This window comes from Pempheris klunzingeri, chromosome 4 (genome assembly GCF_042242105.1).
Source record: "Pempheris klunzingeri isolate RE-2024b chromosome 4, fPemKlu1.hap1, whole genome shotgun sequence".
NCBI lineage: Eukaryota > Metazoa > Chordata > Actinopteri > Acropomatiformes > Pempheridae > Pempheris > Pempheris klunzingeri.
Window position 1 is genome coordinate 1722840 of NC_092015.1, and position 20418 is coordinate 1743257.

Genomic DNA, 20418 nt, shown 5'->3' on the forward strand with positions numbered 1-20418 from the left:
GGTTTAGTCGAGTGTATTTCTAACATTTCATCTTCTAAAATATCACCACAGCACTAATCTGGACAACACATGTCACAATATGACTTTATCAACTTCTAAAAAACAACATGAGACCTGAAAAGTAAAGCGAATCATTTACTTCCCAAGTTTTTATTATTAACTTTGGATTTATTTACAGAGCGAACACCATCCTTTACATAATCCAGGTGGTTTTGGGCAGCAGACAGATGCTGAAACGCAGAGAAAACAGACCTGGGACACATTTTACTGACTAACTCTAACACTTCCAAACTGATTAAGAGCAAACGTAATTACAAAGGCTTTTAAATGAGAGTAATTACTGCCTCCACTTTTCAGACCGGAGGCAGTTATGAAGGAACAGATGTTCGTTTCATTTGCATTACTCCTCCTTTCAATCTACAGTTATTGTGAGTAAAAGAAAATGTTGGACTCCATGTTGGACGAGCAGGAGAAGAATACGACGGGTCAAACCAGCTCTGCTTCACCACGAGCAGCTGTATGATGTCAGCAAATATAAATACTGAATCAATATCAGTCTTAAAGACCTCAGATTGGGGAAAAACTTCTATCACAGGATCCTGAGCTGCAGTCAAACGCTGGTGAAAACAGGAAAAGAGCCAAACAAACCATTTTATCTGATGTTGGTGACACCGGCGAGCTGCTGCAGGCCGACAGGAGCAGACAGCAGACTTTTCCCTGCGGCTCTACTGGGTGATGTATGGAGCGTTTAGTCCATTCAGACAAGCCACTGTCAACACACACACACACACACACACACACACACCGAGCTGGCTGCTGTACAGGCCATTCACAGCCATATATGTGTGTGTGTGTGTGTGTGTGTGCAGCAGGGCAAATAAAAAGACTAAGAATTCTGTGGGATGATCTGTGGGTGTTTTTCAGTTTATAGTTAAGTGGAGACAGAACATATAGAGTTTCCATCCCACCCTGCTGTTGTTTCTCTGTAATTATTGTATTCTGTGTATAGAAGGTTTCTTTGTGTATATATTATGTTTATTTAATTTTCTATTTCTTTAACTGTGTGCTTTGTCTGTCCCCTGAGGGATCAATAAGAAGTTTTATCTCTCATCTGTGTTAAATACTACGGGAACACATCCACTAGAAATCTCACTGAAACCCACAAATGTCTTTATCCAGAGCGGATGAGCTGTGCATCCAGGCAGTTTTCAAAATAAAACTCCCTGTACACAAACATTACAGTGATCAGCCCGGTGGATCGCAGCATTACGCAAAAGATGTTGAGATATTTAAATAAAAGTCAGAACGGTGCCAAAGTCAGGGGCTGAAGAAGGTCGGCAGGGTTCATCCTCACAGACCAAAGTGTCTGACAGACTAACTCTGCCGTCCCTAAAGCCACACTGCTAAATGCATGAATACAAATGATCTAAACTGGTAAAAACCCCTCCTACAAACACTTCTGCTCCCGTTGCACCTGCAGCGTGCACGGTGGAGGTTTTAAATCTCTGAGGAGGACACACACAGGTCGTGGAGAAGGATCGTAAAGTGACATGAGAAGCTAAAACCATGCTGAAACCAGAGGAGTGTGTTAATCAAAGTTTAACAGACTTTAATTAGGAAAATGCAGCAAAACTGTGACCTTCACGGAGACACAAAGAAAAAGTAAAACAATAAAATGTTTTTCACTCAGTAGACAGTCAGTGACACGCTCTCATGGTTCAGGTCGCTCACTGACCAACTGTTCTCTTCTTGATTCACAACTTTGGTGTTTTACAGGTCGAGAGAATCCAAATTAAAACCCCACTCATCAGGTTTGGAGCTCCTGAAGAACAGAAGCACGACAGCAGTGACACACGGAGAGCTTTTGTTGTGACGACACTCGGAAAATCACGGTTTTTTTCCCGTAAACGGCGAAAAGGCAAAGATGCCGCTGGAAGCAGAGAACCCCATTAACATCAAATTTGTCAAAATATACTGTATATATATATATAGAAATATAAATACAAACAGGCAATAAGAATAAAAATAAAAAGGATCTGTGTGCTGCTGTGACTTGACTCCCAGTGTATGTACAGTCCAGGCTTACAAAGCTCATAAAGTCAGGGATCTAATCACAGACCAGACACCTCTGGCATGTAAAGCAAACATCCTCTTTCTCTCTGCGTTCCCTCTTTCATCCGTCAGCTCCTCTATCCTTCCTCACATGTGCATTTAACCAGCCAATCGGTCTTCTCTTCTCTTCTCTTCTCTTCTCTTCTCTCCTCTGCCGATATTTTAATCTGTATTATTCATCCGTCTTTCACAAACTCTCATCCCTCCACTCGTCCGTCCGTCCGTCCCTCCTCTTCTCCTTCACTCCATCTTGGACATCTCAAACTTAGTTGTCAAGGTTTCCTGCAACAGAAAACACACACACACTGTCAGTTTCCTCCTATTTGAACTTGCTGGGCCTGATTCTGTCACTTTTTCTTTCTTTTTTTCTTAAATATCGCAATTTAATATCGTTCACCCAAAACATTCGATCCTTTAGAACAGGGGGGTCAAACATCCTGCCAGAGGGTTGTAAAGTGTAAAAATGACAGAGAAGACATTAGCTGCCATTTCAAAAGTGTTATTATTATTATTATTATATTGTTGAAATTGCACTTATTTTTCTTTAGAAATTTCAGATCATTCATAATGTTTAGAGAGAGTTCATTAACCCTTTCATGCACAGAGGTCACTGCAGCTCTTCAGAAGCTGTTTTCTTGTATATGCATGAGTTTTGATGATGTAGCTGCACATCAGCTGCTACAGTGAAGCTGCTGCATCATCTCATCCACTCAGAGTGAAGCCAAGATGGCCGACAGACAGACAGAAACACCAAGGTGCTCTTTTCTTTCTGTTCAAACCTTCTAGAAAAAGAAACCCTTGCAGGTCAGAAACATATGGAGACATCAAGTAACATCTAAGGAGTCATGCAGTTGCTAAATTTTCCAAGTATTGATTTTATATTGGGAGGAAATGATGATTAATCACATGTCCACTGAAGTGTACATCATGTATCAGGAGCTAGATTTCAACTAGTGGACATGTGAATATATCTTTACAAAATAAAATAAAGTTCAAGTCTTCAAGTTTTTCAGCCTAAAGATGAATAAAAACACTCCTAACTGAGGTAAGGATCATAATTCATGCATGAAAGGGTTAAATGTACTTTTGTGCACTGAACCAAAGGGAAACATCTGGAAAGGTGTTTGATTCAACAGTCCACCGTCCCTTAAACGTCACCGTCCTCCCCTGTTAACAGGACAGCAGAGCTGTAACACGACGTGCTGAACTCAAGGAAGCAACATTCATGTTCTGCAAGTCTAGTTTCAAAAAAAGAGGAGTGGAGTTCATCTTGTTTTCTGCTTCCCTCCTTCTTTAATCCTTCCTCCCTTCCCCTCCCTCCAGAGCGTCTCTCCCACATTGTTAGGACGATTCCTCTTGTTGCAGACACGATGGAGGAGACCCGCAAACAGACGAGTGACAGAAGCGATCACTGTGGACGCCAAGAGGCCAATTTGTGTGATCAGTGGGAGCAAGATAGCGGCGCTGCACTAATCTCCCACTTTAGGGAGGGAGGGTGTCCAGTGATGAGTGGCTGACAAAGTCAAACCATTTCTAAAATGTCAAGGAGCTCTTTCAGTTCCCCCCCGTTTCTCCCCCAACCCTGTTATTTGTGGTTTTGTGAGTGTAGAAGCCAAGAAGTGTGGAAGCTGGATGGATGATCAGGAGGAAAAGCAAAGATTCCCCTTTAATTAGAGTAACAGTCACTTTTCACTGATCCTGGTTCCCGTTTATATTCATTACGACCACAAGAACTAATTCTGTCGTTCCTCTCTGTTTCAGTAGCAGCTGCTGAGAACTACAGCGATTCTTTGTTATAGCACACGCACGTATAGATGTTAAGAAATAAACCCGACTCTGAGGGCTGGAGTCACGTCCCTTCCTCCAGTCTGTGTGTTTAAGGATCAATAATACCACCGAGCAGCAACGCCAGGAGCAGCACACAGTCTGTAACATTTCCAAACTCCTCATTTATTGGGGAGTGAATGTGTGTCACCGTCACGCTCACACAGATGGGCTCAAAATAAAGGCGTGTCATAAAGACGACGGTATTGATTATTGATCGAATGATACACTGTCACACCTCTACCAGCGAGGCTGACGGCAGGACGGCAGGAAGTCCGTTCAGGGGGACGTGGCAGTTCCCTTCAACGGCCCCCTTAATGGTGATGAATGACATAATTTGTCATAATGGGGATAATGTTCCGATTAGGGTCAGACTTTGCCTCCTAAATAACAAGAGCGCGTCACATAATCTGCCGCGAGGACGAGAAAAGACGGGAGTGGAGGCAATTACTTCATCCTCCAACGAGGGTTATTCATTACACCGTCGGTGTTCACTCCCACAGCAAGCAGCCGGCACCTTAAAACACCAAATCAGCGACGGGACAGAAAAAAACAAGTGAGCATTTTAACGTGAGCCCTCGTCTCTTTGACTCCTTCCTTCCTTCCTTCCTTCCCTGTGAACGCATAAAGACATCCCAGCGTGCGAGTACTTAATATCTGCTATGGAGTTTAATATCTCACACAGCAGCTTATGTAAGACACCGATTTTATATAAGAGGCATTCTGCTGATTGCCGGATCACTTAAAAAAAAAAAAAAGGTTCAGCCTGGAGATCAAAGAGTAAATAATTTGGAAAAAGGTCCTGATGAGAGGAACCAAAAAAAAAAAAAAACACCAAGCAGATATTAAAGATGTGATGTCTGGAGAGTTTTTATTCAATAATGGCTGCTGCACACACACACACACACACACACACCGTCACATTGTCCTGCTCGCCATGACAACAGAGAAGGGGATAAACAACAGTGTGATGTAACCGTGGCAACAGCTGCTCTCTGCAGACTGTCTGCCGCCCTCTGCTGCTCACAGTCACAACTACAAGCAGGATAACGTGTGTGTGTGTGTGTGTGTGTGTGTGTGTGTGTGTGTGTGTGTGTGTGTGTGTGTGTGTGTCCTAACAACTGTTTTGTGTTTTTTTAACCTTTTTTAAGTGTCAAATATTGATGACATGAACTAGCTTTCATGTATCATTTACAAATCCCACCATTTTCTCTTCCTCTTTAGTTTAGAATGAGTTTAAAACTTGTCTCTTGTCTCTTTTTCTTCTCAATTAATTAACAGAATTGACAAAAAGGTCGTAAAAACATGCGTCTCTGTCTTTGTTAAAGGAGACATCTGGTGCCTGGGCTCTATCTTTAACATGTTTTGGTGTCTACGTGACTAATAAGTACACAAAAAAGTGTTGGAACTGGTCCAGTAGATCACCTCAGCCAGCAGCCACCAAACGTGATCCTTTGGGACAACTGCACCTGATCACAGTAGGTCCACTAAAAGAGCTTGTTTGATCCACTGACAGGCTCAGAGTGTTATTCTAAGTGTGTGACAGCATCATGGAAAGGATCCCTACAGAGAGAGACCTGGAAGATCCTTTTGGTTTAACCACAAACAGCACACACACCAGACTACATTCACTAAAACAGTGATTTTAGAGAACAGAAGACAGGAGCTGCTGCTCTGCTGCTGCCTCCATCAGTCAGTTTGTGTGGGTTATACATATATTGGGTTGGATCTTAACTAACATTTTAAAACAACACAGTCACACATTAATACAGACAAACTAACCAATTGAAGCAGCAGTTGAACAGCAACTCCTATTTAAAATGACTGTTTTTGCCAATGGAGTCTGGTGGCTCTCAAGAGACGGCTGTCTTTGGTGTTTTAAAGGGCTCTCTGCACACACACCAGACTACATTCACTAAAACAGGGATTTTAGCTTGCACACCCAAGGGGACTTATTGTTCTGAAGGGTTAGTTTGGATCTGAACTGGGATCTTACAGGTTTTTCTCTTTTTAAAAGTTCCATTCTGACTTTAAAGTGTGTTTATCTGTCCAGACAACATTGCTTTTACTGATTTATTTACTTTTCGGTTGCCGTATATCGTTATTTTACCCTCAGTTGTGTACTCTCTATAAAGTTTGATCTTATGGACTTACCTCATCAGAGTCCAGCAGGGGGGGCAGGGCGCTGTGAGGAGGGACGGGGGGAGACTTTAGGCATCAGATTTTAATAATAATATCATTATTATTATTAACTGATAGCTGCTGATGTGCAATAATCAGTGTGAGCGTGCTGACTTACACATCTGCCATAGATGAAGGGATGTTCTCTTCCACCCATTTCAGATCTTCATCCTGGAAAAACAGCAGATCAACAGTGTTTATGTGACTTTATCCTCCCAGAGACTCACACACACTGCACACACTGCTTTACACACTGCTTTACACACTGCTTTACACACTGCTTTACACACTGCTTTACACACACACTGCTCTACACACACTGCTGTACACACACTGTACACACACTGCTCTACACACACTGCTCTACACACACTGTACACACTGCTCTACACACACTGTACACACTGCTCTAGACACACTGCTCTACACACACTGCTGTACACACACTGTACACACTGCTCTACACACACTGCTCTACACACACTGTACACACTGCTCTACACACACTGCTGTACACACTGCTCTACACACACTGCTCTACACACACTGTACACACTGCTCTACACACACTGCTGTACACACTGCTCTACACACACTGTACACACTGCTCTAGACACACTGCTCTAGACACACTGCTCTACACACACTGCTCTACACACTGTACACACACTGCTCTACACACACTGCTCTACACACACTGCTCTACACACACTGTACACACTGCTCTACACACACTGCTCTACACACACTGCTCTACACACACTGTACACACTGCTCTAGACACACTGCTCTAGACACACTGCTCTACACACACTGCTCTACACACACTGCTCTAGACACACTGTACACACTGCTCTACACACACTGCTCTACACACACTGCTCTAGACACACTGCTCTACACACACTGTACACACTGCTCTACACACACTGCTCTACACACACTGCTCTACACACACTGTACACACTGCTCTTCACACACTGTACACACTGCTCTACACACACTGCTCTACACACACTGCTCTTCACACACTGTACACACTGCTCTACACACACTGCTCTACACACACTGTACACACTGCTCTACACACACTGCTCTACACACACTGCTGTATACACACTGCTCTACACACACTGCTCTACACACACTGCACACACTGCTCTACACACACTGCTCTAGACACACTGCTCTACACACACTGCTCTACACACACTGTACACACTGCTCTACACACACTGCTCTACACACACTGTACACACTGCTCTACACACACTGCTCTACACACACTGTACACACTGCTCTACACACACTGCTCTACACACACTGCTCTACACACACTGTACACACTGCTCTAGACACACTGCTCTACACACACTGCTCTACACACACTGCTCTACACACACTGCTCTACACACACTGTACACACTGCTCTACACACACTGCTCTACACACACTGCTCTACACACACTGTACACACTGCTCTAGACACACTGCTCTACACACACTGCTCTTCATATATGGTCCATGCTGAGCTATGAGCTATGAGTAAGAGTGAAACCAGAGCTGAGCTCTTTCTGTTCTCACTCACCACTTTGTTGGCTTTCGCTGTTCCGTTGGTCTCATTTTTACTGCCCCTCATCTTCATCCCCTCTGGAGTCACATGGGGGTAAAAACACAAACACACGGAGGTGAAGACGTCATGAACTCACATTTCACTGATGATGTACTGAAAAAACTTTATGTTCTTCTGTTAAATACATAAACATCATTTAAGGTCTTTTAGGCTCACTGTAACATTACCTTAGTGTAACATTACCTTAATGTAACATTACCTTAATGTAACATTACCTTAATGTCTCACTGTCCGCAGACAGGTTTTAGGTTTAACTTTTAGTTCGATCAACAATTAAACAACTGACGTTCAGAGAGATGCTGAGCTTTGTCTCTAACTAACTAACTAACTAACTAACTAACTAACTAACTAACTAACTAACTGCTGACGACAGAGAGGCGGTACAGAGATAAGACGGCAACAAGTGAGGAAGGTTTCTGACCAAAAGCCTCGTTCATCATGGGCTCCTTCTCCTCTTCCTCGCTCTCTTCATCCAGCAGAGGACTGAAGGCATACCTGACGCAGACAGACAGACAGAGAGACAGACAGACAGAGAGAGACGCTGGCTTTACTTCTCACTTAAACTGAGAAAAACTGCCAAACAAACGGCCCCCCGGCACCCACCTCTGGTTATTGGCTGACGGTCGCCATAGGAACATGATGACCAATAGGATGGTGGAGAACAAGAAGCGCCAGAAGGCGTCGTCTATCCACAGCTCTCTCCAGTCCTGCAGACACACACAGAGACGGTTTCAATGGAAGAAAGGATGAAGCACAGAGAGTTTAGAGAACAAATCAAAGAACGGAGGAGCCCAAAACAAAAACACCCAACTGAGGGCCGACAGAAGACATTTTTATGCTGTGGGAACTCTTTGACTTCACCCTTCACCCCCTGATGATGATCTATTTTCAGCAGCAAACATGTTTGACAGATGTGATGCCATGTTTTTTTTATCATCATCATCATGTCTTCACTCTAAACACGTCAACAACGTTCTCTGACTCCACTTTTCAAACGTCTTCTTATATGATCGACGTTTTTCTGTTCATCTTTCAACTCAAAGTGCTTCACTGTGCGCACGGTCGGGATTTTACAGCAGGTTTTGGACAAGCCGGCTCCAGTCATTTTGGTGCCGAGGCGAGATTTGTTTTTTTTCCTCTTTTTTAGTTTCAACAACACAGATGGAGATGGTGCTACGGTCAGTGAATACTCGGTAACAACGGGCCTTATAGACGGTCCTGCAGCAGACAGACTCCTACTGGATGTGTTCAACATGACATCAAGTATTATCTAGCTGTGATGATGCATTACTAAATCTTTTGCTCTACGTGACTACATGTTTGCTTCTTTTAGGTTGCTTCTGGTTTCAAACACAAACACAGACTGTCAGATACTGAAGAACATCCAAACCCTCAGTATGAAACTGGTTCTTCCTGGGAACCATCATGGTGTCCAAGCACTGGACGCCAGCATAAATATCCCAAAATGCAATGCAGTTGTGACGACAACAACAGTCAATGGCGGCTCCGGCGTAATGACATTAAAGCAGGTCTGAGGTTTCACTTTGTTTGTCCTCATGTGTGTTTTTGATTGGTTTATCGCTCTGGGTTTCCATGGTTACACACCTCAAACCGCACACACCTGCGGTCAGCAGATTAAAGTTTTAACACGCTGCCAAACTCTATTTTACAGTTTGTGAGTTCTCGCTTTAACCTTTCATAGTTTAGTCGATAGTCGATCCATCAGTCCGACCTGAAGCTTTCCAACACTCCAGGTAACCTGAGCTCACCTCACAGTTCACACTGAGCCACCAGCTGAAGTACTTACAGACTGACATTTAGACATCCTGAAGGTCTTGGTGGTCCAGATGATGAAGATGACCGACGCTGAAAGCCACACAAACACACAGAAGCTTTAGTAGAGACGTGAAACGGGGTTTCAGCAGGTGTTCCACACAAACGCAGTAGCTCTCCTACCTATGACGGCGAAGATGAGCGTGTTGGTGAAGTGTCTGTAGAGAGAGAGCTTCACCACGTTCCTCCTCAGCTTCAGCAGCTTCATCGTCTGAGCCAGACTCACAAAGATGTGACGCCGCAGTCAAGGAGCATCACCGACAGGTTAGACAAACATTTATGAGATCTATGGAAGTATTTTAGCCTTTAAATTCAAGATCAGGTGTTTTTACGACCCCTGTGATGGCGGGTGACGTTTGTATTTGCACGACGGACGATCGTTTCAAATGGTCTCTCGTTTGTCTGCCTCAACAAACCAGAGAGGGAACACAGCAGGGTTTGTTTGAACCTGAACTTCACTCTGCAAATCCTAAAAAGTTTTAGCTCTAAATATCTGCAGAAATGTCTAATCTGTGACTTTCAAGATGAATATAAATAAATAAATAAATAAATAAAGAGTCTGACTACACTCACACAGCGAACAGGAGCAACAGGAAAAGCGCTGCAGGCTGTAAAAACTGTACAGACCCAGGTGTATTTCAGCTCTTCTGCTGTCTGGTGTGACCGAGCGCTCACCTGTCAGCGCTCACGTCTAAAGAGAAATAACAGAGCAGGTCCATCCTGCTGAAGAGGGCGATTACCACGGCAACGCTGTGAATTTATCTTAAACTGTTTCATTCGTTTAGGATGCACGCTGTTTTCAGTGTTTAAAGTGAAATTTAGAGGGAAAAACAGTTATAAGAGCTTGATTTTAACAAAAACACTCAGTATTTATATGGCAGCCTGACATGATATGTTGGCAGGCTGCAACTCTCTGTCTGAGATCGATTTTTAAAATGCTAACAAACATTTGACTGCGTTAACGTGGTCGAAATCAATCACTGAAACTCAACGCCAAGGGATTTTCTGATAGCAGCCAAATCTGACTCGACTTGGCTAAATCGTCGAGTCGGTTACAGACCCGCAAAAAACTTTGGTTAATGACTTGATATTAGCGCTGAGAGCTCGGGGTCTTTGCTGACTATAAACGCACAGACAGCAGAAACATTGGAAAAATGAAAATAAGTGAGAGAGAGAGAAACTTTCAGTAGTACTAAAAAGGGGACGGTGCAGTAGCGGATATCCACCAGCAGAGGGTAGAGTCGAGCACAGCCAGAGGGATAGCAGCCAGGAGAACTACATCATCTTCAGCCTGGAAAGAGAGACACGAGTGACAGAGGGAGGAGGGGGAAAACACATGAGATAGGAGGGAGAGAAGCAGAAGGGATGACGGAGAGGACGAGGAGGAAGATGGAGCAGTGCAGAGGCAGACGGGGGAGTAGGGAGAGGGTTGAGAGAGAGTGAAGAACAGAACCACACTCGGGTCAATCAGCAGCCACAGCGGACTCTACAGTTAGTTTGATCTTTCATCGCCCTCTAGTGGCAGCAGGTGCAGCAGGTGGAGGCTGAATGTGGTCCTGAAGAACCGTGAGAGTGGAAACTCACTGCTGATGATTAATAATACACCAAAAATCACCGTTTTACACCTCAAGCACGACTGAAGCACTGCATTATGGGTAGAGTGATGTACCAATATAGTGTCTGCTGTGGACACCGTGTCATCACTGTGCAGGGAAATAATGTTTTATTTAGTCTTCGGCTCAAATTACTTGTGGAACAGTTTAATAATTCATTTTTAATACTAATCACTTGTGTTATCAGAAATCAATTAGGAAAATGTAAGATTGTGTGTGTGTGTGTGTGTGTGTGTGTGTCACATGTTAAAGGATATCCACCAAACAACACAGGAGTCAGTGAAGGCCAGCACTACGTCACACAACATTTTACTGCTGTTGTCGTCACCTCGATCCTGGAGAGAGAAACAGGTTAGACACCAGGGAGGGAGGGAGGGAGGGGAGGGAGTCTAGAGCCGCTAAACCAGCTCCAAATTATCTGATCCATCAGAAACCGGATGAGCCTCTGAGCTCAGTTCCTTTTATCAGTGCCGCCATGTTTTTCTAATAGCTGTGAGGGAGTGAGACGGGCTCAGCTCACAGGGGAGGAGTTTGTTTTCCTCCAGGACCGAAGTCGACTCCTATAACATCTGTAAAAATGATCATATGGAGTAAAGGTGGAAAGAAAAGGAACTTTAACGCAACATGACGGCCGTGTCTCAGATACACTGAGGAAATTCGTGTTTCTTAGTGAATGAAATAGTTGCACCGGCATTGAAAACCTGTGGAGGCCTACACACACACACATATATACAGACACAAACAGAGTGTGTGTGTGTGTGAGACTTACGGCGTTGACTCGTAGGATCCCCTCGATGACAGAGAACATCAGGTAGAGCAGCCCGACTCCGACGACTCTGTGGAGCAGCGCTCCGAGTCTGGGCCTGATGGAGACGAGACAGAAGGAAACAATGTCGGCTAAAACACGGACAAACAAACAATCAATCAATCAATCAATCAATCTTTATTTCTGTAGCACCAGTTCATAACAGCGTTACCTCAAGACGCTTCCCATAAAGACCAAACTCTTTAATTTAGAGAGACCCAACGATTCAGAAAACAGAAAACTCCCCTTTAACAGGAAGACAGTTTTCTGTTGCCTGATAATATTTTACAGGGAGACTCCAGTGTTTTTAAACCTGGGCCCATGTTTGGGTGAACCTGGGAGTTAGTTTGTGTTATTGTGCCACTTTGGTGTTTTAAAGGGCCAGTTCGGATCTGAACGAGCCCTTTAAAACACCAAAGACAGCCGTTATTATCAGTCTCTTGAGAGCCACCAGACTCCATTGGCAAAAACAGTAATTCTAAACAGGAGTTGCTGTTCAACTGCTGCCTCCATTGGTTAGTCTGTTTGTATTATTGTGTGACTGTGGTGTTTTAAAAGGTTATTTAAGATCCAACCCAATATATGTTTAACCCACACAAACTACCTGATGGAGGCAGCAACAGAGCAGCAGCTCCTGTGTCCTGTTCTCTAAAATCCCTGTTTTAGTGAATGTAGTCTGGTGTGTGTGCTGTTTGTGGTTAAACCAAAAGGATCTTCCAGGTCTCTCTCTGTAGGGATCCTTTCCATGATGCTGTCACACACTTAGAATAACACTCTGAGCCTGTCAGTGGATCAAACAAGCTCTTTTAGTGGACCTACTGTGATCAGGTGCAGTTGTCCCAAAGGATCACGTTGCAGCCATTGCAGCCCGTTTGGTGTCTGCTGGCTGAGGTGATCTACTGGACCAGTTCCAACACTTTTTGTGTATTTATTAGTCATTTAGACACCAAAACATGTTAAAAACACCAATTTTTTGTGCCTGTTGTTAATTTTAACCCCAAATTATGTAGAAATAGGGCCCAGGTTTAAAAATGACGTACTTTTCCTTTAACTGAAATAGATCATTAGTTAGTGCTAGTTCAAATGAAAGTTAAGAGTTATAGGTGACATGAAAGAAGAGGAGGAGAGGACGTACTTGACGATGCCGTATCCCAGACTGGCGATGATCACCAGCACCCTGGCCAGAGTCCTCTTCACCGCAGACAGCACCTCGGCAAACACCACCGCCCCCTGGACTGCAGGAGGACACATTACAACGCTTCATCAGCGGTCAGTCCAGAGAAACACCCCCCCTCCGACTCCCCCGCCGCGTCCTCACCCACCTGACAAACCGTCGTATCTGATGCTCTGGAACTCGGCGTAGTAAACCGCCTTCTCCAGCATGCCCAGGAAGATCACTCCTCCGATCCAGAACTGGATCCTGAGCAGATCCCTCCAGTAGCACGCCGACAGGACCAGCCAGAGCACGGCCAGCAGCACGTAGACGATACACATCACCATGTAGAACTGGACACACACACGTTTCTCTCATTCTTTAGAAAAGCTCCTTTAAAGGAAAAGTCTGCTCTTTTTCCTCTTGTTTATTCTTGTTTGAGTAACTTTTACTAAAAACTAGTGGTTGGCTGTTTGATACATTCATATAGACAGTCTGCACGGCTGGTTTTCTACAAGAAGACCAGACGTGACCTTTAAACGGCTGAATGTGAAATGTTTGATTGCTGCTCTCGTACGTGTGTGTGTGTGTGTGTGTGTGTGTGTGTGTGTGTGTGTGTGTGTGTGTGTGTGTGTGTGTGTGTGTGTGTGTGTGTGTGTGTGTGTGTGTGTGTGTGTGTGTGCTCTCACCACCATCAGAGGCCATTCGGAGGCTGATATGTAGTCATGAGGACCACTCATTCTGATCTGCACTGCAAACACAGACAGACAGACAGTCAGACAGACAGTTATACAGTCAGTCAGTTATACAGACAGACAGACAGACAGACAGACAGACAGACAGTTATACAGACAGACAGACAGTTATACAGTCAGACAGACACACAGTCAGACAGTTATACAGTCAGACAGACAGTTATACAGTCAGACGGACAGCCAGTTATACAGTCAGACGGACAGCCAGTTATACAGTCAGTCAGTCAGACAGACAGACAGTCAGACAGTTATACAGTCAGACGGACAGTCAGACAGTTATACAGACAGTCAGACAGTTATACAGTCAGACAGACAGGCAGTTATACAGTCAGTCAGACACACAGTCATACAGTTATACAGTCAGACAGACAGTTATACAGTCAGACGGACAGTCAGTTATACAGTCAGTCAGACAGTTATACAGTCACACAGTCAGACAGACAGTCAGACAGACAGTCAGACAGTTATACAGTCACACAGTCAGACAGACAGTCAGACAGTTATACAGACAGTCAGATAGTTATACAGTCAGTCAGACAGACAGACAGGCAGTTATACAGTCAGTCAGACAGACAGTCAGACAGTTATACAGTCAGACAGACAGACCCACTGGTTGCTGGTCCCTAAGTGGAGGCACTGAATCATCAGTCACTGTGTTACTGTGTTGTAAAGATGATTTTTATTATTACAGAACAATAAAAATCTCTTGAATGCAGCTGTGATGATCAAACACTCGTTATCAGCTGTCCAGAGTTATTGATGATGCAGCTGTGTGTGTGTGTGTGTGTGTGTGTGTGTGTGTGTGTGTGAGTGTGTGTGTGTGTGTGTGTGTGTGTGTGTGTGTGTGTGTGTGTGTGTGTGTGTGTGTGTGAGACTGACGCTGTAGGCTCCAGGGGGAGGGGGGCGCTGCAGGGTCGGGGGCTCGGTTCTTGTCTTTGATTTCTCTGATGTTCAGGATGAACATGTAGGGTCCGTCCTCCCAGCTCTCAGCCACCGTGTCGATGTGAGCAGAGGCCTGGGACACACACACACACACACACACACACACACACACACACACACACACACACACAGGATGATAAACATAACACACACACACACACAATGTTTTAGTGTAACTTAAAGCTCACACACACACACTGACCCCTTTAGGAGCGATGGCAGCCTTCCCTGCTGCAGCCTGTGAGACACAGAGCAATAAAATGAGTCAAACATTTATTTAATAATCCAAACACACCTAAAATAACTGAGAGACTTTCCAGATCCACAGATTCTTGTTCTCCAGCAGGACGTCCTGGGAGTTTTGTTCCCACCAGAGAAGAATTAGATGAAGTTTAAACACGTCCTGGTGAATGTTTTTCTGTTGTGTTGATGTAAAAAAGATTCGTTTGTTCTCATCCAGCTCTTTACTCCACTGAAAGAGCTTTTATTTTGACGGTTTATTAACTGTCTACGCTTTTACTCTGGGTTTCAGACAGACAGACAGACAGATAGATGGTGTTACAGTAGCAGCACAGAAAGTTAAAGTGACCACCACCATGAATACAAACAAATAAGCAAAAAAGAAAAGTAATAAATGTTAAATAATAATAATAAATAAGTCAAATAAAGGTAAATAAATATAAAATGCAGAGCAATTATTGTTTTTATTGTCCTGTTTCCTCTTTAACTATGTTTGCTCCGTCACGTTCTACGACGGCGTGTGAGTTACTGTCTGTCTGCCTGCCTGCCTGTCTGCCTGCCTGTCTGCCTGTCTGTCTGCCTGTCTGTCTGTCTGTAGTGGACGTGGCTCACCTGTGGTTTCGGCAGCGGCACATCTCTCCTCTTCCTCCCGCCCGACGTCTTCTCTGTGCTCGGCTGCAAAACAAACAAACAAACAAACACAGCGTTCACACGGAGAGGACTCCACAATAAAATCAATAAACGGGAGATTTATGGAAAATATTTTCCAAAAAAAATGTTTGCAGCATCATTATTTTGTTTTATTATTTTTTTAATTTAGTTTTATTCCAAATTTTACTGGATAAGAACAATTTTTTTTCTGTAGAAATTAACATTCTTGTGTTTGTGTTGGAGTTTTACTGTGTTAGAATATATATATATATATTAATAATAATAATTATTATTATATAATAACAATTATTATTATATATAATAATAAATGAACTTATTTATTTAAGACACTTGACAATAACTACAACTGTAATACGTTGGTCTTTTAAATGTTAACACTTTAAGCTGCAGTGTGCAGGAGTTAGGAGCATCTATCTCAGACTGAGCCCCGTATGTCCGCCATGTTTCTACAGAAGCCCAGAACGGACAAACATCCACGAGGCCTGAACACAGACGAAAGAGGAAGAAGACTGTTTTATTAGTTATGGGTTATGGGCTCTAATATTTGTGTTTCATAATCAAATTTTTGTCGATTGAAGCCTCTGTGGTTCAAACAGAGAAGTTTGGAAGAGGAACTGGTCGTACCTGCCAAACCGGTCGGTGTGTGTGGAACCGGAGGACTGTTATCATAGAACGGACAGCAAAAAGGCCTGCAGGCTGGGCTTTAACACAGGAAGTGCTGCTGTTCACCTCCTGTTCAGCAATAAAGCTTTCACCAAGCAGGAAGTGTCTCTCACCTGCTGCCGCGGCAGTTCTGTCAGACGTGTTTTCATCTCAATGTTTTCCAGGCCGAACTGTGTCATTAAAAAAAAAAAAAAAACAGTCACCACAAACGCTCCCTTTATTACTGACTGGTTCTCACAGTGTGTGTGTGTGTGTGTGTGTGTGTGTGTGTGTGTGAGCATCACCGTGTTGGGGATTATGTGAGGTTGGCAGGTGATGGGAGGATATTGGTGAAAAACATAATATCCACTTCCTCCTCCTGGTTTGACGTCGGTCGAGCCGAAGTAATTTGCTGCCCGCAACGCCTGCAGACGAGCAAACAAGCCAAAGAGACAGAGATGTGATGGTCACCGGTTGATTATTATTGTATTATCAATAAATCTGTTGTCCTCCTTGACTCATCAAGTATCACTATCAGCTGGTCTACAAAACACCAAACTGTGCTTTTAAATCTGGACCCTATTTTCACACATTTTGGGTTCAAAGTAACAAGAAGGTACAAAAACTTTTTTTTTTAAAGTTCAAAGCCACCAGACTCCATTGACAAAAACTGTAATTTTACACTTGCAGACTATTGAAGTTCCTGGTCTACTTGCTGCCTTTGATTGGTTAATTTGTTTGCACCATTTCATGACTTTGATGTTTTAAAAGTTTAGTTTGGATCCATCACAGTAGTTGTATAACACACACCAACACAAACAAGCTAAATGACTGGGGCAGCAGAAGATAGGCTACTCCTGTGTTCTGTGAGGTAAAATCACTGTTTTAGTGAATGGAGTCTGGTGTGTGTGCAGAGAGCGATATAACGGCTGTTTGTGGTTAAACCAAAAGGATCATTTCAAATTAATTTTGACATCTTTTCTTGCAAAATGGCTTTAAGTATTAATCGATTATTAAAACTGTAGTCAGTCAAGCTAATTTTTTTCAGCTCCACCTTAAACTGGACAGATAACAGTTATGAGAAATATCTGAAAATGTTTTCAGAGCCAGGAACAACATAAATACTGTTTTTCAGAGTCGTGGTCAGACTGAAGCAGAGCAGAGAGTCCGTGCTGCGTTCAGGGTCTGAGAACGTCGGCAGAACAAGTGAGTAAAGTACAGGAGAGCCTCACATCCAGGCTGCGGACTTCTTCGTAGCAGTGGGAGTTCCTCAGATACCAGGACACGTTCAGCTGGACTGGAGACGAGGTGTTACACGTCTCTGTCACCACTGAACACACACACACACACACACACACACACACACACACACACATTAGCTACAGAAAGCTCTCAGAAAGAACAGTAACATTTCCTGATAAAGGAACAGTCTGTGTGTTTGTTGTATTTTTGATGAAGCTACATTTGTGGTTTCCGATGACATCCAGTCTTTGTGCTATGCTATGATATGCTAAGCTATGCCATGATATGCTGTGCTAAGCTAAGCTATGCTATTATATACTATGCTATGCTAAGCTATGCTATCATATACTATGCTATGCTAAGCTATGCAATTATATACTATGCTATGCTAAGCTATGCTATCATATACTATATTTTGCTATGCTATGCTAAGCTCTTCCTGGATGCATCTCTGCGCTGAACTCACTAAAGTGAAGCTGATATTCGTCTCCTTGTTTGACTCCATTTAAAAACTGTTAACCAGATAATTTCCCCCCAAAACATCAGAATGCTCCTTTAAGTTCGCCAGACGAAAGGCGCCGTCAAGTCAACTTACGTTTGAGTTGGATGAAGCTGTTGTTGAACAGAATTTTGGTGAAGTAGAAGAAAGTCTGCCTCCTCAGAATCTCCTGAAACAAACAAACGGAAACAATTGATCCGACTTTGAGTGGTGAAAATGACGACTGACTTTTCGTGCTTTGAACGCACCATGACACCTCACAGAAAAAAAACAAGAATAAACAGTTAAATTCTGCTTTCACACACTTTTGTTGTGATAATCTGTTTGTGACTGAAACACTAGTTTGACCTCTAAAAACAGAAGAGATGTAGCTTCACATTTTGTTAGTTTTTGCTTTGTAGAGGATTTCTTATATTTCCAAGGATCTCCCATTGACAAAACACTCATTTTACCGCATAAAAACACAGGTGTTGCTGCTCTACTGCTGCCTCGATCACTCAGTTTGTGTTATTGTGTGACTTTGGTGTTGTAAAGTGATCGGTAAGATCCCAACTACCTATGAAACATCAACTGATTCAGGCAGCAGAAGACCAGCAACTCTCATCTTCTGTGAGCTAAAATTGCTGTTTTTTTGAATGTAGTCTGGTGTGTGTGCAGAGAGCGACATAACGGCTGTCTGTGGTTAAACCAAAAGGATCTTCCAGGTCTCTCTCTGCAGGGATCCTTTCCATAATGCTGTCAGATTGCATGTGTGCACAGTTAAATCTCTGTTCCGTGTGTCACATGTGACTTCCTGTTTACACACGAACCCGACCCCGAAGGCCGAGCCGAGCTTCCGTCAGAGTGTCGTCACAGTTTCAGTTTGAGCTGCAGTTCAGTTCAGGGAAGATTAAGGCCACGTTTACAATATGATCAATATTTTAGTCGTCAAAAAAATGATGTAGTTTCTCATTTCTGATTTTCTAATTTGGCTTCTGTGGAGAACAGCTGTCATGTTTTGGTAGAAAACAAACAAGCAACAGTTCAGCACTAAAGTGAATGAAAATATTAACCTGTGCTCAAATTAATAGAAGTTAATGGCTTTAAATCACTGGATCACTTTGTTTAATGGGTTTAATGGGTGAATGATTAGTTGATCAGTTTAATGGATCAATCTGAATGAGTGTATGAAGAATGAAGAAATGTTTAAAATATAAATATCAGAAATAACCACTGACTGTTGATAACAACACTTATTGATTAAGGTTTAAAAACTTTAATTACTGATTAATATGCCAACTATTTGTTCCCAATTAACTGACTAATTATTTTCTCTGTAACAGATAAATAAAAAAAGATACTTGCGATCACGAACCCCCGAAATTAAATGTAAAAATGAGAAATTAATTCTCTGTCAAACAGCTATTGATTCAGTTCAGTGGTGATCATTATTATTAGTGTTGTTATTTTTATCATTATTAATATTAAATATTATCTATATTATTGGTAGTATCAGTATTTCAAGTGTCGCTGCCCTCTAGTGGCCACAGAGTTGAACTACAGCAGCATGCTAACTTGTAGCTAATGCTAATATCTCTTAATTTGTAATTAATAATCATCAGATAAATAAATTAAATCATTAAGAGATTTTTATCTGAATCAAACCAGTGTTTTTTTAAAGTGCCAGAACAGAATAAATTAAATATCGCAGCATCAGATGAGATATGATCAGATCTATCAGCAGATATATCGATCACCTGAGTGCAGATCAGCTAGCTAACGTTGTTCACGTGTTTCTGACGCAGCGCGCTCGCTCAGGTCCGTGAAAGCACCTGTAGTCGAGCAGGTGACGGAGGTTTTAGTAACCTGGTCACCACAGGTAACCGACCAGCCGGAGCTACAACGTCCACACCGACATCCGCCACCGCCTCGAGCAGGTAAACTCACACTGTCCACGTTCAGGACCCAAATCCCCGGTTCGGACACGGCTCCCAACGGCCCGACCAGCACCAGCAGGAGCGGGAACAACGACCAGAGTCCCGGTCCGACCCGACCCGGACCCGCGGAGCCCGCCATTTGAGCCTGCAGGCAGAAGAAGAAGAAGAAGAAGGAGGAGAAGAAGAAACCAGGAACAGCGACGCATCCGCGACAACTCACAACAAGCTGGAGACACTTCCGGGTTCCGGGTGACGTTGCCAGGAGAGGAATGATGCTTTCAGGGACCGTGGGAAATATGTATATTAAATCAAAGACGCTCTTTTTTTATTTCAAAAACACCAAAAATATCTGCATT

General features: G+C 43.2%; 1 protein-coding gene across 1 annotated transcript; it reads right to left on the bottom strand.

Moving 5' to 3' along the window:
- Positions 1-1584: 1584 nt before the first annotated feature.
- On the bottom strand, positions 1585-20296 carry LOC139199615 (transmembrane protein 87A). Its single transcript, XM_070828681.1, has 21 exons — positions 20073-20296; positions 18243-18315; positions 17638-17735; positions 16711-16830; positions 16540-16596; positions 15704-15766; positions 15054-15089; positions 14789-14924; positions 13844-13905; positions 13324-13507; positions 13137-13236; positions 11966-12059; positions 11452-11531; positions 9707-9813; positions 9558-9616; positions 8354-8457; positions 8172-8245; positions 7706-7767; positions 6236-6288; positions 6091-6121; positions 1585-2394 (listed from the first exon to the last, which is right to left on the bottom strand). Exons 1-21 carry the CDS (start codon positions 20199-20201, stop codon positions 2353-2355), a joined length of 1764 nt encoding a protein of 587 aa, XP_070684782.1. The 5' UTR covers positions 20202-20296; the 3' UTR covers positions 1585-2352.
- Positions 20297-20418: the final 122 nt, after the last annotated feature.

What these genes read in the sequence shown, in the direction of transcription:
- LOC139199615 (XM_070828681.1), bottom strand. Translation starts at nt 20,201, where the DNA reads ATGGCGGGCTCCGCGGGTCCGGGTCGGGTCGGACCGGGACTCTGGTCG. An exon ending in TCCTGTGTTGTTTGGTGGAT is followed by an intron (nt 9,814 to 11,451) that starts ATCCTTTAACAT and finishes GCGGCGTCACAT; the next exon opens with CTTTGTGAGTCTGGCTCAGA. An exon ending in GGATGTCTAAATGTCAGTCT is followed by an intron (nt 8,458 to 9,557) that starts GTAAGTACTTCA and finishes GTGTGTCTGCAG; the next exon opens with GACTGGAGAGAGCTGTGGAT.